The sequence below is a fragment of the Xyrauchen texanus genome, chromosome 40 (assembly GCF_025860055.1).
Source record: "Xyrauchen texanus isolate HMW12.3.18 chromosome 40, RBS_HiC_50CHRs, whole genome shotgun sequence".
NCBI classification, from domain to species: Eukaryota; Metazoa; Chordata; class Actinopteri; order Cypriniformes; family Catostomidae; genus Xyrauchen; species Xyrauchen texanus.
Genome location: NC_068315.1, coordinates 16,906,111 through 16,928,242, shown reverse-complemented (window position 1 = coordinate 16,928,242; position 22,132 = coordinate 16,906,111). Strand labels below are relative to the sequence as shown.

The 22,132-nt window shown below is 38.1% G+C and overlaps 1 protein-coding gene across 3 annotated transcripts in view; it reads right to left on the bottom strand.

The window, feature by feature from the left end:
- The window catches only part of LOC127633291 (MAGUK p55 subfamily member 7-like), a 131,320-nt gene that overhangs the window by 93,605 nt on the left and 15,583 nt on the right, over positions 1 to 22,132 (bottom strand). For 2 of the 3 annotated variants that reach the window (XM_052112298.1, XM_052112299.1), the window contains exons 3-4: positions 11,275 to 11,352; positions 3,674 to 3,754 (exon numbers count right to left, since the gene is read on the bottom strand). The exons of the other annotated variant lie outside the window; for it this stretch is intronic. In XM_052112298.1, coding sequence (XP_051968258.1) covers positions 3,674 to 3,754; positions 11,275 to 11,352 — 159 coding nt within the window. The remainder of the gene's footprint in view (positions 1 to 3,673; positions 3,755 to 11,274; positions 11,353 to 22,132) is intronic. 3 annotated transcript variants of the gene reach the window in all.

The window sequence follows — 22,132 nt, the reverse complement described above, 5'->3', positions numbered from 1 at the left end:
TGATTTTGATTCCACCCAAAAAGAGACATTTATAACATGGTATAATAAATGATCCGTGGGGTATTTTGAGCTAAAACTTCACAGACACATTCTAGGGACACCTGAGACTTATATTACATCTTGTAAAAAGGGGAATAATAGGTCTCCTTTAAGGGTTGAGGTCTATTGTGTATGTGTCAAAGAACTGTACATACTGCCTTGCTTTGCAAGTCATTCCTCTCTCTTCAGAGGCAAAGATTGCAGGTAACTTTGTATAAAAACAATTTAAATGGTGTGACGGTACTAAAATATTACCATTCTGTTCCTTTAAAATTAATCTTGTACCATCCCTTTAATAGTGCCATCTTATTCTTTTTCAAACGGAAATGAAGCGGCATATCCGGGAGGTAATTGGAAGAGGAAGTGTATACAAATGACTGAGTGTTAGAGGACATGTCCTGAGTAATTGCGGAGATATGGAGAAACCAGGAAGTCTAAATGCGGCTTCTCACGGACTGCTGTCTCACTGCTGAAGGTTCGGCGAAACTTTTGCAACTCACAGTCACTCCTGGCAGAGCGTTTTCAGTGCATACGGCGGTGGGAATTAATACTTTCAAGTTCCGTTCATTGCCTTGTCTTGACTGGATTACTAAGAGCACTGCTCACCTCTCAAGTCGACACCTTGAAGCTCGCTTCTGGTCACCTGCATGCCCGTATGAGGTGTGATTTGTGCACTTACTTTGCAAACTAAGCAATCATCGTGTCGATCGTCACGTACATTGCCGTGACCAATGACGTGTGATAACCTACGTGTGGATAAGCGCGTGGATAACGTCGCGGATACGCGCGTGGATAAGCGCGTGGATAAGCGCGTGGATAACGCGCGTGGATAAGCGCCTGGATTAATACTTAGGCAAATATCTATTATCTTTACTATTGTACCTTTTAATTTGGGATGTAATCATAACACACATGTTTTCATGTTTTTTGTGGGTTGTACAACAGTGTAGACACTATTAGTAATCAGTATAATTAGTATATTTATATGTACGCAAGATTTATAGTAGAACTGCAAAAACTGTTATCTTACTTAAGGCTGCCAGTTAGAAAAAGGTAAATCAATTAATTCAAATTTGCAGTTGATATTTGACAGATTTTACTGCAGCCTACAGCAATTTTATAAAACTATACATTTAGTAAGGCTAACACTTACCAAAATTGTTCTATTACTTCTTTTCAACTAAAAAATAAGAAAGTATACTTTCAGTCTACATTTTACCTCTCAGAAATATACTTAAAATTACATTAGGTATAGGCCCTACTTGATTTATACTGAGAGAAAAGTCCAAGTATTAGTCGCACTCTGGGAGTCGGCCACCATTACAATGGTGACAAAATGAAAGTTACAAATGTGAACTGTTGTTAGTTGGCTTAACTAGAAATATTTTTTTTGCATTTAGTGAACAAACAAATTCACATTGACTAAACAAAGCAATGTTACTGAGGAAAATTATTATAATGTCATTGAGAGAACCCAAAAATCTTACTGCATCATGTTCCATTTAATTTTTACATTTGCTTAACGATTCTTTTTTTTTTTTTTACAGTTCATGTTTGTAGATGTGAACATGTTCATAACATAATAAAAACACACATGCACATTATAGCTGAGACCCATTTTAAGTGTCTTTAATATTGTGTATTTGTATATTGTGCTTACAAATGGAAAATGTAAGCACTGGAAAACGTGATTCTTAAACTTCATAAACTAAACTTTTAACACGATTTAGTTCTTATCTTAATCATTTTGAATCTACTTGTTGTGACAATGACTGTTTAGTTGAATGCTTCCCCTAATTGAAAAATGAAAACACCTGAAATGAAACCAATAAATAAATACATATAATTTCATATCATTTTAAGATTTTCTGGAAGCATGGCAAAAAAGCCTGTTCCAATTGAGTGATATGCAGAAAAGTATTTTTAAATCTGGATAAGCAGCCATTTCACAGACATATGGGCCTGATGATGACACATTTTAAATTCTCTCTCCCTTCCATGAATTATCAATATCTTTACCCCTAAGAAAACTAAGAACTGGCACTCTTTAAGTCTTTGAAACAAGAGTAGTGAAATAGGACTTTACTACTATCCTTTCATGGAAATTATTATTTTTTTGGAGAAAATTCTGTAATTTCTCTGCCTCTTAACTTTGATTAGTCCAATCCAAAACACTCATCTTCACATTCTTCTAATGAGTAAATTGAAGGCAGCGTAATAGTTCGCCCTGTTCCCACAACGTCTGCCTACAGTTTAACATCCCAGATTAAACTCACTATCCTGCCCTGTGCCACAAACAGGTACAAAGGGTGTTTTGTGGAGGTAAACTTTCTCAAGAGATTGCAGCGGTGGGGTCAGCATCAGGTCAGGTAGAAAAGAGTGAACTGGGGGTCTCTGGGTCGAAAGCGCTCACTCCTCTTTTCAGGTACTCCACCGTATGTGTATGTGCATGTTAATTAGTTATAGGGGCCTCCTGCAATAACAAATTGCTGAACTTGTCCAAACAAAGTCTGGGAAATGTAACTGGGCATGCAGCTCTCATTAAGAACGAATTTGTCATCTGAACAGTCATTATTCAATCTGCTGAACTAACTACCCATACCTTTTCACACACACACACTGAAGGAGAGGAAAGGGCAAAGTAATACACCTCTATCTACTGTTCAACACAATATAGTCGGTCACTCATTCCTGCTTTCTCTCTCCCCTTGTGTCTTACTCAGACCAGAGTAGCTCTTACTTTCCATAACAGGCAGATGTCATAATTGCCGCTTTCATCAATGTCAATGTAAGTCTGTAAGTGGGTCTAATATGAGAAATATGTGTTTTTTTCATGTGTGAATCATAAAGGAGGCAGGAGAAATGAGATTGTTTAATAGGTTCTGATTTATGTCTGGTTACGCAGAGAATGGATCATTTCAACACTAATTGAGAGTGATACAGTTACTATCGTACAGAGACGCCATTCTAGTCCCCAGAAGCCATCTGCTAGTGCTTTACATATTCAGCCAACAGACATTGGGTTAAAGACCAAAAGGAAGAAAAGACTATAGAAAGCTGGTGGCCTTGTGTTAACAATAATGTGTGTGTGCATGCATTTAGTCTTTATTAAATTCCACTGAGAAAAAAAGGGGGGGGGGCGGGACACGATTTTGGCACTAGGCCTTCCTCAGTCTGTTAAGGTGTTATAGTAAGGTAGTATACAGCTAAGTGTATACAAATAAACAGTGAATTGACTATTACAAGAATTTTTTTCTCAATTAGGGACACCGGAATAAGTAAGGATGATCGTCAAATGCTGGACCTCACATTCACCTTCTTTCAAATTACCTTTTTCAAAACAAAAATGATTTTGAAAGAAATATCGAAAAGTCTAATCTTCATTTAAATGATCTGAACAACCGCTTTGAGTTAACCAATTCAAAACACTTCTTGTTGCAGAACTACTTATGATTCAATAATATGATTCACGGTCTTCAATAAATTTGGATTAAACCATCTTTTTGTTTGTGGACTCTTATCCGTTTCATAACTCACTGAGCGAAATGGATATATGCACCCACTGGAGAAAAAAAAAGGACTACAAGATGCAGAGTTAAGATTTTGTTTTTGGAACTTTTGCATTTTCTCTTACCTTTACATGTGGTTTGGACAGCAGCTTGAGAAGCTCTCTGATCTCATCACTTGCTCTCCTTCCCTGAAGTTCTTCCGTCAACTGATAGTTGAGACAATGAGGAGGAAAGCGAGAGAACAGTAAGTGAGAAAGAAAGAGAACTGATAACATCCAAGAGCACATTTGTTGGTCATACATTCATGAACACATATATTATGAGTAATTAAATGTATCCCTTGTGGGAGGTAGCAGGTGGAGAGCATATCTGTGTACGTTTAAGAGATTGAGAAATGTATAGGTAGCCAAGCAACCCGGATGAAGAGAGAGACGGGCTTGCTCCCCAGATCAATTTTGAAGTGTTTCTCCTGGGCCATAACCTTAATACAGACCCCACTCACTCTGGATCCATGTGTGCTGAAATGCTGTAATCATTTTTTAAAGAATTACTCCCTTTAGGATGCCAGAAGAAATTTCCAATGGTAGTAACCAGCCAAATGGGAGGCAATGTTTAAGTGAGTAATAGTGACAGTGACACACACACACACACACACACACACAGAGAGAGAGAGAGAGAGAGAGAGAGAGAGAGAGAGAGAGATGATCAAGTGTACAAGAGATATCATCCATTGCTGCTGATGTCATGGCAAACAGAGGTCACATATGGAGAAAAACAAAGAGTGTCCACAAATTTGAGGTCAGCCTTATTGGGTAGATTTCCCTATATTTGTGTATGTGTGATAAATCAACTCTAGGGTCAAAGCACTTAAGCAACTATCTAAAAAAAATTGACAGAGATAGTCCTGTTTTTTTTTACCTGATAGGATCCATCTCAGGTGTTCGGATCAAAAGTTTGAGGTTTAAAACCCTTGTTTTAGCACCATAATTGATTGACAGGTGAGTAGGCAGTCCTTCGCTGTTGTACGTAAAGCATTTACACAACAAATTTCTGAAAACCCCTGAATGTGGTTTTAGTGATGAAATCATAAAACATTTGGGACCCCATTTAACTGTCATACAACACTGAACTACAACCCCAATTCTGAAAAAGTTGGGACAGTATGAAAAATGCTAATAAAAACAATAATGAGTGATTTGTAAATTCTAAATCACCCTTTGCTATATTAAAAGCTCTACAACTTTATATGATGTTTCACCCTGTGAATTATTTATTTATTTTTAAAATGTAATTCTAATCAGATGATTGCAACACGCTCCAAAAAAGTTGGGACAGTCGAATATTTACCATTGTGAAACATCACCATTTCTTCAAAAGCCACTTAATAAGCATTTAATCACTGAAGACACAAGTTTGTTATGTTTAGGAAGTGGAATTTTCCCCATTCATCCATTATGTAGGTCTTTAGCTGCACAATTGTATGGGGTCTTCGTTGCCAGATGGTGTGCCACACAATCTCAATTGTAGACAGGTCAGGACTGCAGGCAGGCCAATCTAGCACCAGCATTATCTGCCTACACAGTCATGCACTTGTAATCTGGGCAGTATGTGGTTAGAAGCTGTCCTGCTGGAAAATACAGAGATGTCCCTAGATAAGACTGTGCTAGATGGCAGTATATGTTGCTCCAAAATTGTTACATATCTGTCTGCATTCAAGTTACTCATGCCATGGGCACTGACACACCCCTGGCCCATAAAGACACTGGCTTTTGGGCCTGATACTAATAACAGCTCGGACGGTCCTTTTCCTCTATGGCCCGGATTACACGACGGCAGTGTCTTTTTGAAATGTGGACTTTTCGGACCAAAAAACACAGTTCCACTGTTCTACTTTCCTTCTAAGATGAGACTGAGCCCACAGAGGTCAGCAGTGCTTCTGGACAGTGTTGATGTAGTGCTTCTGCTTTGCATAGTAAAGTCATAATTTGCATCTATGGATGCAGCGGCGATAGGTGTTGACTAACATATGTTTACTAAAGTAATCCCAATCCGTTGTTAATGATATCCATTACAGATGAATTATGTTTTTAAGACAGTGATATCTGAGGGATCAGAGATCACGTGCATTCAGAAGTGGTCATCATCTTGCCCTTAACGCAGGACGTTTTGATAGTATTCTTTATAGATGGCAGTGTTTTTGGGCCGAATTGTGAGAGAGCCCACTCCCTTGGATGAAAAGCAACCCCCACACATGGATGGACTCAGGATGCTTCACTGCTGGCACGGCACAGGACTCAACTTTTCTTTTCCGGACTATCGATTTTCCAGATGTCCCAAACAGTTGGAAGGGGGCTTCACCAGAGAAAATATCTTTGCACCAGTCTTCTGCTGTCCAATCCTTGTAATTCCTGCAGTTTTCAATTTCAGTCTGTCCTTGATGTTTTTCTTGGAGAGAAGTGGCTTCTTTGCTGCCCTTCTTGACACCAGGCCATTATCCAAAATTCTTCGCCTCACTGTGAATACAGATGCACTCACACCAACCTGCTGCCAATATTGAGCAAGCTCTGCACTGGCGGTGACACGATTCCATAGGAGGAGACAGTCCTGGTGCCTGCTGGACACTCTGGGACGTCCTGAGGCCTTCTTCACTGCAGTTGAACCTCTCTCCTTGAAGTTCTTGATGATCCAGTAAATGGTTGTTTCAGGTGCAATATTCTTAGCAGCAATTTCCTTGCATGTGAGGCCATTTTGATGCAAAGCGATGATGGCTGCATGTCTTTCTTTAGAGGTAACCATTGCTAACAAGAACACAATGATTGGAAGCACCTCTTCCCTCCTTTTATAGCAATCAGTCTGCTCTTATAATCCAATCAGAATGATAGAGTGATTTCACTTGACTAGTACTCGTTCACACTTTCCCAGGTGCTGCTGAAATGATTAGTGAAATTATGTTAGCTGGGCATTTTGTGCCAGGGCCAAAAAACTGTGAAATTTGGGTTTTTGCAATAATTTAAAATGCATCTGATCACTCTGCATAATAATCTAGAAACAATATGAATCAACACCACAACAACTGAAGCAGAAAAATATGTGAAACACAAAATTTATGTCACTGACAATATTTTAGACACAGCTGTAGGCTGTTTTTGGCGGCTCCATATACAGTATACAGTTCAATGACATAACTGCCTAAACTGTTTAACATTGCCTTGTTATTTCAACTTATCAAATAGTTATTAGTCTTAAATTGCCTGTATCAACTTTTTTGGAGTGTGTTGCAATCATCTGATGTTAAGTTACTGTACATTAAAAAAATAAGTCACTAGGTAAAACATAATATTATGTGTAGTTGTGGTGATTATAATTTACAAATCACTCTTTTTATTTTTATTTGCATTTTTCATCCTGTCCCAACTTCAGTGGCTCCCCATAATAAATATTAATATTATTTAGTATTCTATTGTCTATAAGGGAGCACACATTTGTTACTTATGTCTAATTGTTACGAGCAACTTTTGAGGTGAAGTTATAATTGTGTTGTATGTCAATTCTATTAATACACTTAAATGCTTAGATTTAATAAGATTTATCCTGTAAACAATGACATAAATATTATTCATTCCTCACTATAGACAAATTGAATTTATCTCTTGAGACAAATGTTGTGAACTAATCTTAACTAACCAATAGTTAACCTACCTCTGAAGTTCTTTTTCTATGTACTGCAGCTGCTATTAACATTTTAATCACTACTAATTGGTATTTGGGTGTGTTTCAGGGTGGTTTATTCAACATAGAAATATTCAACTGTCATCTCTCTGTGCAGTTTTTTTTCTCCCTGCACTTTATAATTGTTTTATAAATCAATTGTACGATATGATCGCAAAGAGATCTTGGGTAAATCCCATGGCAGACTGTGTGACATCAACAGTCTTTTATATTAAGACTGTACAATACACACCTTAACTAAGACTTTGATCACAACTAAAAGAGTTGACGGAGCGTTTACTGCATCACGTTCTGAAATATTGACACGCAAAATTAAAATGATGCCGCATAATCAAAAGTGAGTGCTATGTACTACGTGCTATTTTGAGAAAAAAATGACTTCTTGATTAATATCAATTGCAGAGTTCTTCTAGGTTCTTCAATAGTCACACTTTTAGGACATGGCTCAAAACAGTGAGCATGTCAAACCAAGAATGTTGAATTTCCCCACAACAAAATAAATGTTTTACGATAAGTGAAATTTGTTACAGATGGCAAATTCGTGGCAAAAATCCCAGTATGTATCTGGCTAAGGATCTCTGTATTTTGCCTGGCAATATAATGATAATCTAAAATAACTCTACAAATGGTTTCTCTTAATTTATTCATGATAGTTTAAGCTGGTGTAATCGGACATTGTTATGTATTTGTCTCACAGACATCACCAGAACAGACTGCTGCATCTGAGAAGAATGAGCGGAGTGGTGTCTCATCCAGCAGGCACTGGAGCGGTCCATGTTTCCACCATCTAATGGAAGAGACTTGGTACATGAAGAGGACTGTACTTTGGCAATTGTTTTGATGCAGTCTCTGCACATGTGGAACTTATACTCTTTACTGCCCTCCTGTGGCCAGAACCGCACACCTCGCTCAGAACTACAGCAGTTCAGTGTGCGCGTGTGTCTGTCCTCTTTGCTAAAGCTTTCTGTGGAAATGTGAGTGTGTAGTATGTGCATGAGAAGAACTTGCCTGCTGCGTTAGTTCTAGACAACATCTCGGGCCAGGCGGAGGTTAAAATGCCGTTTTATGTTAAACTATAAATTAAAGCTCCATTAGCGAAACTTAACACTCAAATGAGCTGCGGCGGCTAAGACACTACAGGTTTCAAAACAGCAGCAGGCCGAATATTCCTAACAGCAACGGATGAAAATGATACTTTTGAAAAAACAGGCGCGCTCTTGGTAATTTGGTTGCTTTGGCTGTTCAACCCTTTGATGGACCGCGTATGCACACAGTAACGCACACACAGATATATCAGATTATCCGTGTGTGGGACCTTTAGGGACACGAAAGGAAAGTGTAAATCTGAGGGTCGGATCTGAGTTGCAGTTTGAGAAAGTTCCGTAACAGAAGCAGAGATTTATGAAAACACGAGATGGCTGGGTGCCGCCACAAACTGAGACAAAAAAGAACAGGAAACAGACGTGCATCAAAGCTGATTAGCTCCTCTTGGGTCCGCGGTTCATCTCTAGTTGAATAACACATCTGGATCATAGCGTTTGGCGAATAATATAAAGTGCAAAATAGACATGTAAAGTTGTAACCTCCTAATGCAACTTTATGGCTCTGTAGATGGGCACGCTCTGCCTGTGTTTCACGTGGGTCAACTTTCTACAGAGAGAAGCTTTCCTATTAAAGGGCTGGGAATCGATTCCTAAAAGAATCAATTCGAGGCATTGGGAATCGATAATCGACTCTAAAGCTTGGAATCGGTTCCAAAGATGGAATCGATTCTGCTCAAGGAAATTAACATTGAACTACAACACATTCCAGAAGCCTTAACAGCACTAATTTAATTCACAAAAGGGTTATAAAATTACTTATGATAAACGATCATCGACCTGATGAACTCAATTTGTTTAAATATGTATGACGCAATCGCAATTTCAATGTAGATAAAAGTTCCCTAAAATGTATCCCGATTGAAGTGTTGCACTTAGGGATGTGCATCTAGGATTAATTTAATTCTAGAATAGACATATAAATAACAAAATGGAAAAATAATAAAAAATAAATTAATTCTATCACAAAAAAGTGCAAAGAACGCTTTAAAATTATCTGTTTATTATGAGATTTAAATTTACCTCCCTCTTTTATTGGTATCGAAAAAATTATTCTGGAATCGACAATTGGAATCGATTCCGAAAACCATTAATCGATTCAAAATATCTTTAAGCAGGTACTTGGTGCTAGTTCGGACCATAGACTGTAAAAAAAGATGGACGACGCCCCTTCACTCTTTTCCATTGTTGAGAACGGAAGCCGCCAGTGTCCCGATATGGCGCTGACATCTTGGGACTTGAGTCTGCGCAGTTGTGATTTCGGGACCAGACCTGCGCAGTAGTGAGCAGGAAGTAAAGCCGCAAAATCAAGGCCCCGCCCTCACTCTCGCTGAATCAATCGCAAGCACACGCCCCTGCACTTTTAACTTATGACAGTGTGAAATAATTAATTATAGAAATTTAGATATTAAATTTAAAGCTCCAATCTCTTCAGTCCTCCGAAGATCCCGAAAAAAAGTCCATTGGTGCTTCAGTGACTACTTCGCTCAGAGAACCTGTCAATCACAGCTGTCAATCATGTCACAGCACCATTTTTATAGCATCAAATAACTAAAAACAAACTTATTTTGAAAACAAACACTTGAAATTACATCAACGTGATAGAAACTACAGTAAATGACAGAAACTACCTTTGGAAATAAGATATGTGAAGTGTAATAGTTGGTCTCACGTCCCGTTGAATAACATGGGGAGGCGCGGTTTATGACCTATACTAGGACCAGTCACCGGGGGGGCAATCGAGACGTTTTGGCTTCACTTTTGAGGGCGGCACACTTGGGTTCGGACAGACATGAAACATGAACTAAAGCACTTGGGGTGTTCATAGCCAAAGTTATTTTGCCCTTAGTCCGTTAATGAAAATGTGGGATTTCTGTGTATGATTAACACACGCGAGTCGCGTCACAACATCCATTCTCTTATTCAAATGTATTTCTTCTATAGTGAAATACGGATTCTGAACGTTGAATATACGCTGAATTGAGTTTGAAATGCACTTTATGTTGATGTATTTAGCGTAATAATGCAGGTATTCAATTAAAATGTCGAGTTAGTAATTAAAGAAAGTTTTGTTTTAGTTCAGGACCCTACCAAAAATTAACCATGGTTTTACTATAGTAATAGTTATATTGTAGTAGCCACGACTGAAGTAACAATGACTGCTGTCACCATTGTTTTCTTGGCAGAAATCATAGTTTTGATGCAAATAACAATTGTTTTACAAGAGCAATACTGTAGTATCCATATAGTATCTATACAGTACTATAATATTGTAACCATGACAGTAGACATGTTAATTTTGTGGTTACTATGATTTTACTACAAATTCATTGTTTAAACTATGTTTACTGTACCGTTACTCGCCTAATTTCGACCCATCTGAACATCAGTGCTGACCTGGGCTGATCTGCTCTGATTCACTTTTGTGTTCTTTCCTTCTGTCTTTTCTCTCTCTGATCATATCCAGAGTAAACTCCTCAAAGTTTACATGGGTTTGTGTGTGTCTATGTGGCCATGTTGATATAGTAGTCAGTTTACGTTATGCTAGCCGTTGAGAGTTTAAACACTGAGTGTTTTATAATACTAATGACTAATGTCTTATACAGACACACACAATACTCCACGCCTCATCTCACACTCATCTGCAGCCCATCTACTTGTGTTCTCCGCCCCAGACATCCATCCATCTCCTCTCTTTCCTTTAATGACAAGTTCCTCTTGGAGTCAGTCTTAAGCTAGACATGCTGGGAGACATCTCGGACTGTGCTTTTGCAGGCGCACATCATGCATTTCTTTCGAAAGTGTGTGCGTGTTTACCCATGAAAAAGTGTGTAAAGTTTATGAGCTTAAAGGTGTTCTGGCGTTTAACAGGAAGGATCTGATTTTGGTTCACTCACATCTTGGACCAGTGAGCAAGCGCTGTCCAGTACTGGGGCTGGTGAGCGGTCTTCATAACACTGAAGTTTCTCATGAATCTAATAGGAAGAGAGAGTGTAAAGAAACAAAACAACCCCTTAAACAATGGACACATAAGAAATTAAGTGAAATATATAGAATTACAGATGGGGCACAATGATTAATACCAACCAACAAGTGTATTAGGTAGGTTAACTAGTTGGTGTAGTGAGGTGTATGAAGTTAATATACATTAGTCTAACTTTTGTTCAACTTTGTCTAGCTTTTTTTTTGAACGCACAAATACGTCTTATGTAAAGAAACGGCAGATGGGGGGGTCCAGTCTATCTGTAACCAGTCTAATTATACAGGGCTTCCTTAAGACCAATTAGTCGACTAGTCGAATCTGAAAATATGTATTTTTGTACCCTATATAGAAAGTAGAAGGCAGTAAAGAATATATGTTTTGACATGTTTTTAACAACTGAGTTCCCTTGAATTTAAATGTCCATTCATCACTTTCATTCTCACTGAAATTGTGTTACCAGGACAACGTCATGGTCTTGAGCCTTGAAGCTACTATGTACAGGCTAGAGTTTTTCCTGTGAATTACTATGTAATACCACACAGCAGTGAATGAGAACCATATTGCTACCAAGGGGACTAAATATTTATCAGGGGTGTAAAGTAACAAATTACAAAAACTCACGTTACTGTAATAAAGTAGTTTTTCCCAGGAATTGTACTTTAAGTAGTTTAAAAATGGTATACTTTTACTTGAATACATTTTAAGTGCTGTAACTGTACTTTTAATGCACTTGACTTGACTATTTTCCCACCATCTGTGTTTGCTACTTCCCTGTCCTGATTTTATTTGTATCTGTCAACATGATTGGCTAGGGAGAGTCTCATTGACTCATGTCAAATAAAATCACACGTAAAAAAACTTGAATGGCAGCTGTAGATCAGGCAGCAACTGTTATGGATTTGGAGGATGCCTCAAACACATTTTCAACACCTGAAAATCACAGCCACACCTGAAAGGGCAGTGAAAAAGGCCAATTGCATGATTGTGTAAATTAGCTATCTATCACTGAGATAACTGGGTTGATGTGAGCGATTAAGGCAATGTTATCAATAGGGCTGGGCGATAAATCATTCTTGATGTTTATCTGAAAAAATTGAAAGAGAGAGATGTCCTCGATATCGATGATACATTTTTGAGCAATTTTCTATAGGCTACTTAGCCTATGTTCTATATCTAGACCAGGGGTGTTCATTATATTGATCATGTAGCTGCGTGCTGTTTGATTGACAGGCGGTTAATGTTTGTGCACTTTACATGCATGTGTGCCCTGAGAGCACTAATGAGGTACACGGCTAAACAATTAAATACACTTAATAATTCCGCAACTGCCCGTCTTGGTGAGGCATTAATGTAAACGCAGTCGGTTTGGTCTAAAGTGAAAATAAACCATGGGACAAAAAATCTTATTTGCATCAAAATGTCAGACTTGAAGTGTACATGTAACCGAAGCACTGTCTAGTAGGCTATGTCATATAAAGGATATTAATCAAACAATGATAAGGAAATGAGAAAACCACTCACTACTTTTGGTTGAATAACTTGAGTAGCTTTAAAAGCATTAATGTAATAGAATAATACGATAATATTTTTTAATAATATTGAAAAGTATCAACCTTTGTAGAGCAATAATTCAGGCAGAATATTCCACCAGTCACAAACTTTAGAATTGTGCATCATGCATTAGAATGAGAACACAACTATTTCTGGGCTTAAAAGATACAATAACTAAATCAATGTGGAACAATGTATCGCAAAAGGAGGATAATGTGGCACCTCATGCTACTTAAAAAATTCTCTTATCATTTACTCACCCTCATGCCATCCCAGATATGTATGACTTTCTTCTGCTGAACACAAATAAAGATTTTTAGAAGAATATTTCAGCTCTGTAGGTCCATATAATACAAGTTAATGGATTCCAAAAATGTTGATGCTCCAAAAAGCACATAAATTCAGCACAAAAGTAATCCACATGATAGGTGTGAGTGAGAAACAGATACATTTTTAAGTACATTTTTGCTAGAAATTCTTCTCCCTGCCCAGTAGATGGCAATATGCATGAAGAATATGAATCACCAAAAACAAAAGAAGAAAGTGAAAGTTAAAGTGGAGACTGGCTGAGCAGAGAAGAGAATTTATAGTAAAAATTTACTTAAATATTTATCTGTTTCTCACCCAACCTATCATATTACCTCTGAAGACATGGATTCAACCACTGGAATCACATGGATTAGGCTACTTTTATGCTGATTTATGTGATTTTTAGAGCTTCAAACCTTTGGCACCCACCTGTATTGTATGGATCAACAGAGCTGAGATATTCTTCTAAAAATGTGTGTTCTGCTGAAGAAAGTCATACACATGCGGGATGGCATAAGGGTGACTAAATGATGATCTCTATTGTGCAGGACATGGCACGCCAAGTGACCCTACTTTTTTAGTGTTTTTTATTTTAAAAAAAAATTGCATTCCGTGCATTGTTTTGAACATGTATTATGCGCAACAGTAACTCTCTCTGTCGGCATTGAGGGAAATTTAGACATTACACATAAACTGATTTTTATGTAATCGTTTCATACATTATGATATATAATGGGGATCATTGTATTGAAAGTAACTTTTTCATCTTTTCATTTCTGTAATCATGTCGCTCTTTTATTTTTTCCATCAGATTCATGTAGTGTTTACAGTATCATAGATAAGTGATGTATTTTAAAAGTTGACAGTCACAACACCAATAAAATACCTATATTTTTTATTCTTTCTGGCAAACAGCCATAAAAGGGAATGTAAATTACAGTATGTGTGCTACATTTTTACATTGCAGCATAGAGTTTTTAATTATAAAGGGGCATAGCTTTCGCAACTCAGTACAATACTCACTACTCATGAGTACTTTTAAATGAGCTACTATTTTACTCTTACTTGAGTAGTTTTTAGGACAGATACTTTGACTCTACTCAAACTAAATGTTTTAAGAATTAACAGTACTTTAACTTGAGTATTATTTTTCAGTACTCTTTCCACCTCTGATATTTATCTGTGCCTTCTCAGGAGAAGACAAATGACTCTGCCACTGGGCTGGATGTCATGTTGATATGATGAAGCAGACAGGAAAGGGAATACTATGAATCTAGCCGGAGAAAGCCAAAAATGCAAGTTTTCTGGATCTGCCTCAGAGTCGGCTGTGATGTGGTGAACCATGTCTCTGTTAAGAAACCTAGCCTGAGTGACTCCATCCAGGTCTCCTAAGCAACCAAATTGGCCCGATTGCTAGGGAGGGTAGAGTCACATGGGGTAACCTCTTCGTGGTCGCTATAATGTGGTTCTCGCTCTTGTGGGACACGTGGTGAGTTGTGCATGGATGCCACGGAGAATAGCATGAAGCCTCCACACGAGCTATGGCTCTGTAGTAACGTGCTCAACAAGCCACATTATAAGATGCACGGATTGACTGTCTCAGATGCGGAGGCAACTGAGATTCGTCCACCGCCACCTGGTTTGAGGCGAGTCACTACGCAGGCACAAGGACTTCGAGCGCATTGTGAATTGGCCATTCCAACTTGGGGAGAAAAGGACAAATAAAATCTAGCCCCGGTCCATGACAAACAGACAATCTCTTCTCAGCCATCCCAGTTGCAAACACTCTGTTTACACTCCGTTTACAAAATTACACTGAACTCGAAATACAGCTAGGACATCATCTGTAACTGCAGCATTGTTGAAGTGGAATCTGTAGCACACCGGCAAATACACTCGCAGGCAAAGAGACATAAATATTTCTGATCCACTCAAACACACATAGACACAAGCACACTCGTTGGAGAGGGAATGGAATGTGGAATCTGGTGAAGGATGGAACGTAACTGACCGGTCCCTGTGCATTCCAAGAAGCGACATCTGTTTAGATCATCTGAGCCGTGGCACAGCGGTTTAGCCCTTACAGTTTAGATTCCATCAGAGGCTGAGTGAGATTCAATGCCTTTATTTACAGCTCTGACCATTTTCCAGATACCTGCCTATCCACACAGGAGCGCCAGACAGCAGACATTTAAAATCCATTACAGAGCTCTTACACTGATCATAGCACACATTCCACCAAAGAAAGAGAGAGAAGGAGAGAGTCAGAGAGAGAGAGAGAGAGAGAGTAATGAGAGGGAAAGAAACTGAAAAAGGAGAGTAAGGGAAGGAAAGATAGAGCAGGAAATGAGAGCCATGAATCAGAGTAATACCATCAAGCATTAGTGCACATTATTCCACTACATCACAGAGACCTTGCAAAGCGATAAACAAACGGTTCATTTTTCCAGCTCTAAATTTCACAGTAGGACAGAGAACAATGTGAGTCCGTCATGGCTGTAAAGCATTCTACTGATCTACTGATCTCAGACTTGAAATAAACCTTCATGCTTCACTAATTCATTTTTAGAAAAGAGTATTTTAGCATATGAATAAACAAAGCGATACGTCAGTAAACACACTAGGTGTGAAAAATGTTTTGCGGTCAGGGTTCAGGTCAAATACTACAATGGCCCACTGTCTAAACCCTCTCAACCAGACATTCAATGCCCACAGGCCTCTTACAAAACACACGAGCAGAGAACATAAACAGCCGAAAGAAACGGCAGCCAGTTTGGCCTCCGGGTCCTCCAAGAGCATTCTGCAGCCAAACAAACACAGTTTTACACTGAATGCTGACAGATAGGGAGGAGAGGAAACTTGATATGGAATTCAAGGAATATGATGGAGGATGACTGAGGACAACAGAGGGAGAAAGAGGTGAAAAAAGGGGGAGATGAGGCTGGGATATAGACAAGAGACCAAGAAGGATATGTAGACATTTACAGAGTATTCACTAGGGGTGGGAGTCAGCAGGGACCTGGTGATACATCAACTTTTAACACAACTAAATGGATTACTCACCTTAAACCACAACACAGCAAGGAATATTACAATTTTGTTAAAGCTATAGCAGAGGCTACATCAGCTATAAAGGGAGAAGCTTCATCATTCAGAATCCAGTTAAGGGGAGTTAAGAATCGACAAATATTTTAGCGGTGCATCCCTAAAAATAATAATCTGTAAAAGTAATAAATAATATAGTATTTGTCATGAGAATTTAAATAAAGTACTCTGAGGTAAAATAACACCACACTTAGAAATATCGATTCACAAATTGTGAATGCATGTGGAATGGAGACAGTGCTGTATGATGATGGCATAAGTGGTGTAGTGTTTCTGCTCCGGGCTGCTGTTAACATCCACTTGGTTAAAATGATATTGACCTCTTCCTTCCACTTGTCTCACACTGACCAGAGCAGCTGGATCGAGTAACACCCGATGCTCAGGAGGTTCGAATGGCCCAGGACAGCACCGGCAGCTATACTGCACCTCATCACCTCACGCTTAAACCGATCACAAACCATCAGAGAGCAGAACAGGAAGGGCCTGCAGACAGACGGGCTTGACTGTGAGATGCCTGTCAGAGAGGGATGTTTACACACACCCCACCATACAGGATGGGTGTGACACACGCACACCTCTTTAACTTGTCTTTTTAAAGACCTTTTTTTCTTCTTAAAACTGCAAGCTAAGTGCAGCAGATACACTGGTTAATGTTCAAGGTAAAAAGTACTTGTCATTTACATTTATTTATTTTGCAGGCAATTTTATCCAAAGCCGTAAATTCAAGGTAAACCTCTTTCTTGTAGGCCTACAAATTTCCCACATTAATGAACTCATGATCTTGGCATGGCTGGTACAATGCTCTATAACAGTTAAGCTACAGGAACATTTAAATGTATTTGTCTCGCAATTTTCACAATACGGACAGCAATATGGTTAGGTAGGATGAGGAAGAAACCAAGACTCAGCATTGGGAACCCACTTGCTCAAACAATCACAAATTTAAATAAATACATTAAAACATATATATATACAAACATGTACACACATAAATAAAAATTGTCTGTAAACAGAGGGTTTATGATTTTGACTAGATAGCTTTATGTTCAATTAAATAAAATAATAATAATGATTTAATATATGAAAGTCCATCCAATAGGAGGAATACAGTCAATGTGTGACTCTGTCTACACCAGACGCGAGTGGACACGCTGACAGTAAACATAACTCCCTTGTTGGTAAAATATGTTTCTCCTGTCGTTACAATAATTATAACCTATAGAAATGATAAATTATAGATTAATAAGAGCCCTTTTCCAGCAGGATGTTGTTTCAAGACCAAATGTAATTGCATATTGTAGTCAGTCTGTGAGTGTTGACTGAAAAAAAGTCTGGCTTCTGCCCAATCGCTATCTCTTAACAAACAAGGTTAAAGTGTCTTTTAAGCTCCTTCACAGAATATACCCTGTTAAACATTATTTAAGTTTAAAAAATATATAGATGAAAGTTGTAGCTTTTGCCAGAAGAAGCCAGAGACAGCTGTTCATTTATTTTGGCACTGCCCTTATGTGTTATTGTTTTTGGCAAAATGTAGGCTACTTGATTTTATTGTTGGAAATGTTGATGCAAATTTTACATTACAGTGGAAAGATGTTATTTTAGGTATTATTGTAAACTCCAAAGATAAACAAACCCACACTTATTTTATATATTTTTTTTATTTTAATGGCTAAATTTTACATTCATAAATGTTTTTTTTTTTTTTTTTAAAGTAAAAAAATGAAGTATATTGAGTCAATATTGCCCTCGAAGAAAAAAAAAGCTACTGGAATTACAAGCATGTACACCTTTTAAAATATTCTTATAATATTATTTATACCTCCCCCTAGCATTTGAAATGTTTTACTGTATTTGTATTGTTTGTTTTGATATTTTCTTCAATAATAAAAAAAAATAAATTAAATTAAAAAAAAAGCTGACAGTAAACGCCCATTTTGCGCTAAACGCTGGTGCTACTCTTACCAACAAGACAAATAAACTGTTTAGAACTAGGAATGTCAATGATTAATCGATAATCAATGAATTGTCATTAATAATTTGATCAATTAAGCTTATCGATTGTTGGTTAGTTAATTTTAGAACAAATGCGTTCAATAACCATGCCAGCAGACGTTGATAAGGCTGTCTATACAGTGATCCGTCACCAGAGGGTGCTTGCACGTTTCATGTCACGTCACGTCTTCTCCACGTCACAGATGATGAAGACGCAAAGATGATGATGAAGCGGGCTCAATGTAATCAGTGTTGGAGCGTCAGTTTAGACAGGGTGTGACAGACATTGTTATGGCTGACATTGGATGATGAGACTCTGCAAAAAACGTTTTGAGTGTTCACATGAGTTAATTTTTTTTTGAATGTACAGGCTTATAAGTGTTGGACTATCTAGCAAACACACTAAAGGTGGGAATAGGATGCATGAAGACAAAATAATATAGACTTAAAACAGAAGTCAGGAAAATTTCTACAGTCTCAGATGAGATGACAGGACTGATGCTTCACAGATACCAAACTTTTAACATTTGGATACTGACAGGACATACTGTGGTTAAGGAGGCCAGCCAACACACACACACACCTGTAGAAAATAAATCCAGAAATGGAGGGCAAACATCTTTGCGGTGATGAGTGGCATTCCTAATTTCTAATATCCAGTTTCACGACTCATAAAACAGAAGGAACGGCACCGAATAACTGCATGTGTGGCTCATATGAAACAATAATTTATAAGATTTATGGAAGCTACCACATTTTGAACACAGTGTGCAGAATGAAAGCCAGAATTGTTGAGAGATCATCAATTAAAAAAAAATAAAAATAGCTAAAGATTACCAGGGAAAAAAATGTGACAGGGTTTTTTGTCACAAATAGGCAGGAAATTTGACGGTTAGAAATTGCAAAGGTCTTGCGCTTATTTGTGTCTGCAATCAAGCACTAGTGTTTAATAGTGAGTATTAATATAATATGTCAGTGACTTTCTGGATTAAACGTATACTGTTTGTCTACATTCCATCCAAACACAAGCAGTATCCCTGACAAATGTACATGTGCACTGCACACACACAAAAAATACACATTCTCTCTCAAGCGAGTGTGTGTATGTGTGCTCCAATATATGCATTTGTTTATTCTGGAGCATGCTGAGCCCAGACAGTAAATGGAGAAGGCTTGTATTACTTAAGGAATTTATTTTGGATAAAGAACACTGATTATAAAGAATCGGAATCAGACACCAGCTGCTCTTTAAGAGACATCACAGACATTAATATGAGGGCTCTGTGTTAAATAGGAAAATGTATAGCCTTAATGTAGAACTGCCAGCAACTGGAACTCCAACAAATACATTTTCAGCATCTCCCATCCAACAGAAGGGCAGACAATTTCTAGCTCAATCTAAATTTAGCTGTCTCTCGGTGTCTGTGCAATAAACTGATAAGGCACTCTGTGAGATTTGATCTGACTGACTATATTTGAAAAGCTTAGTATGAGGAGAGAAGCAGCGATTCTATGACTGGTCTTGCCAAGTTCATAAACTGAAATTAAAAAGGAAAACAGCTTTTACCACCATGCCAAAAGAGTTCTGAGAGACTGAGATTTTCTTAGAACTGGCCCTCATTTCCAATGACTTGAGAAATTAACAACAAAGCCCGCTATCCACTGTAGGTGTTTTACAGTCCTTTAAGCTTGCCAGACTGTATGATATGAACACATTAAGATTGCCAAGGCACACTGTGCGACATTATCCCAGACTTTGCAATACACATCGTAGCCAATTGTAGTCCTGATAAGCGAACGTGAGCATTGCGTTATTTATTTATTAAAACGTTTTAGATAAAAATTTAAAGAAGAAAAACCATTGAAAGATCTTGAGTAGAGTGATAACTGGGCAAAAATGTTGCTATGGTGCAGACGAGGAGTCAGTCTCTTTCCAAGGAGCATACTCTATGGGTTTCTCTGAAAACAGTGAATTGGGGTGCAAGAGAGGAGCGGAATATCTCATCTGGCTATCGTAATAGCAGTCTCACTAAATGTTGTAAAATTGCAGATTTTGCCCTACAATGACAGAAATTGTCTCAGATGGCAGAATCGTGGCCAAAATCATAAAGTGTGCACCAGGCTTTAAACGACAGTTAATACATAACCTTCCCGTAAACAATATTGCCACCTCATAGTCTTTGTTTAAAATTCTTAATCTTAGTTTGATAACTTTTGTATTAAAATTACAAATCATTCAATAAGTGTCTTTATGCTATTACAAGCTAACTTTGATTAAACAGTCAGAAGTTGTTTAAATATACTAATAGCAAAGTCTCACATACAGTATGATTTTTTTTTTTTAAATAAAGTAATAAAGAAAACTTTATGTGGTGAGGATATTATCTCACCCCTGCACCTCTTACAACACTGGATCACAGCTTTTTGTGGTCTGTGTCAACGCAACACACAGTTACATTTTTGAAGAGGTGCACGTCAGGCTATGGTGTAGGCTATGCCACAACTAACGTAGCTTTGTTCTGTTTGACACAGAAGTATTAAGAGCTCCAAGCTACATTTGAGCTTAATTATGCCAACAGCATTTCTTTAGCAAGCCAGAAAGCTCAGATAAATGGTGTAGGATTAGAGATGGGAGGCATAGACCTGAGCCTCCTGTGAGTTCATCTTTCCCCCAGTGCTCCAAAGGTGTGTGCTGTCCCAGGAGGGCTGGATACAGGAGTTTGAACTGAATCTGGTTTCCTCTTGTAATAACAAATACAGAAAGGCACAGAGGTGAAAACCACAGGCATTACCAGCTGATCTCATAGCTGGGTTAGCCTTACGAGCAGAGCATCGCACAGAGGGGGATTATAGGTGTTGGGGGTGTTGGGTGTCGGACCATTCATAGACTTGTCTGAACCTTGGATTTAGGATGGACCACAACCACACCGAACCTCACCAAAATGGCCGGCCAGGTTGAACTGCATTTCACATCCCTGATCTCTGCAAGCATCACCTCAGTCTATTGATGGACTACGATCTTGAAATGGAATGCATAGACTAACAATTGCCAACAAAAGCCTTCATTAACCAATTAATAAGGACAATTGCATCTATGTGAACTTCTGCAGTTAATCCAGGATGGACTTCAAAAGACATTGGTCATTAATCTTACAGTTCAAACAAAATAGATGTTTAAACACTGACCCTTAACACTTACTTAGTTTAATAATTTTAAACCATGACTTTAACTATACATAAATAATATTTACATTATATTCATGATGTTAGCAAGAGGGGAACTGGTCCCCACAGTGAGTCTGGTTTCTCCCAAGGTTATTTTTCTCCATTAATCAACATCTTATGAAGTTTTGTGTTCCTTGCCACAGTCGCCATCAGCTTGCGCACTGGGGTTATTAATACAATTATTATTTAATTACTTATTTTTAAACACGATTAACAATCGTATTTTATCTAATTACACAGTGATGATTCATCAACATTATAGACATTACAGTTTTATCGTCTGTTGATGCCTGTTCTTCTGTGAAGCTGCTTTGTATGGATGTGTTTTGTGAAAGGCACAATACAAATAAAATTGACTTGACTCAGAAAGTGTGCGTGTGGATGGGAACAACCTTTTATTAGTGCGCACATGAGAAAGAAGGGCACTAAGAGGAACACACAACAGAATAGTGCACCTTACAATTCAAGAAAATAATCAAACCAAAATGAAAAATCCAACTACACTTTAAAATAGAGACCTTGGGAAAGAACCATTTATTTCCCTGTGGCAGGGCAGAGGGTGGGGCCGGGTCGTGATTCCGCACACCCGG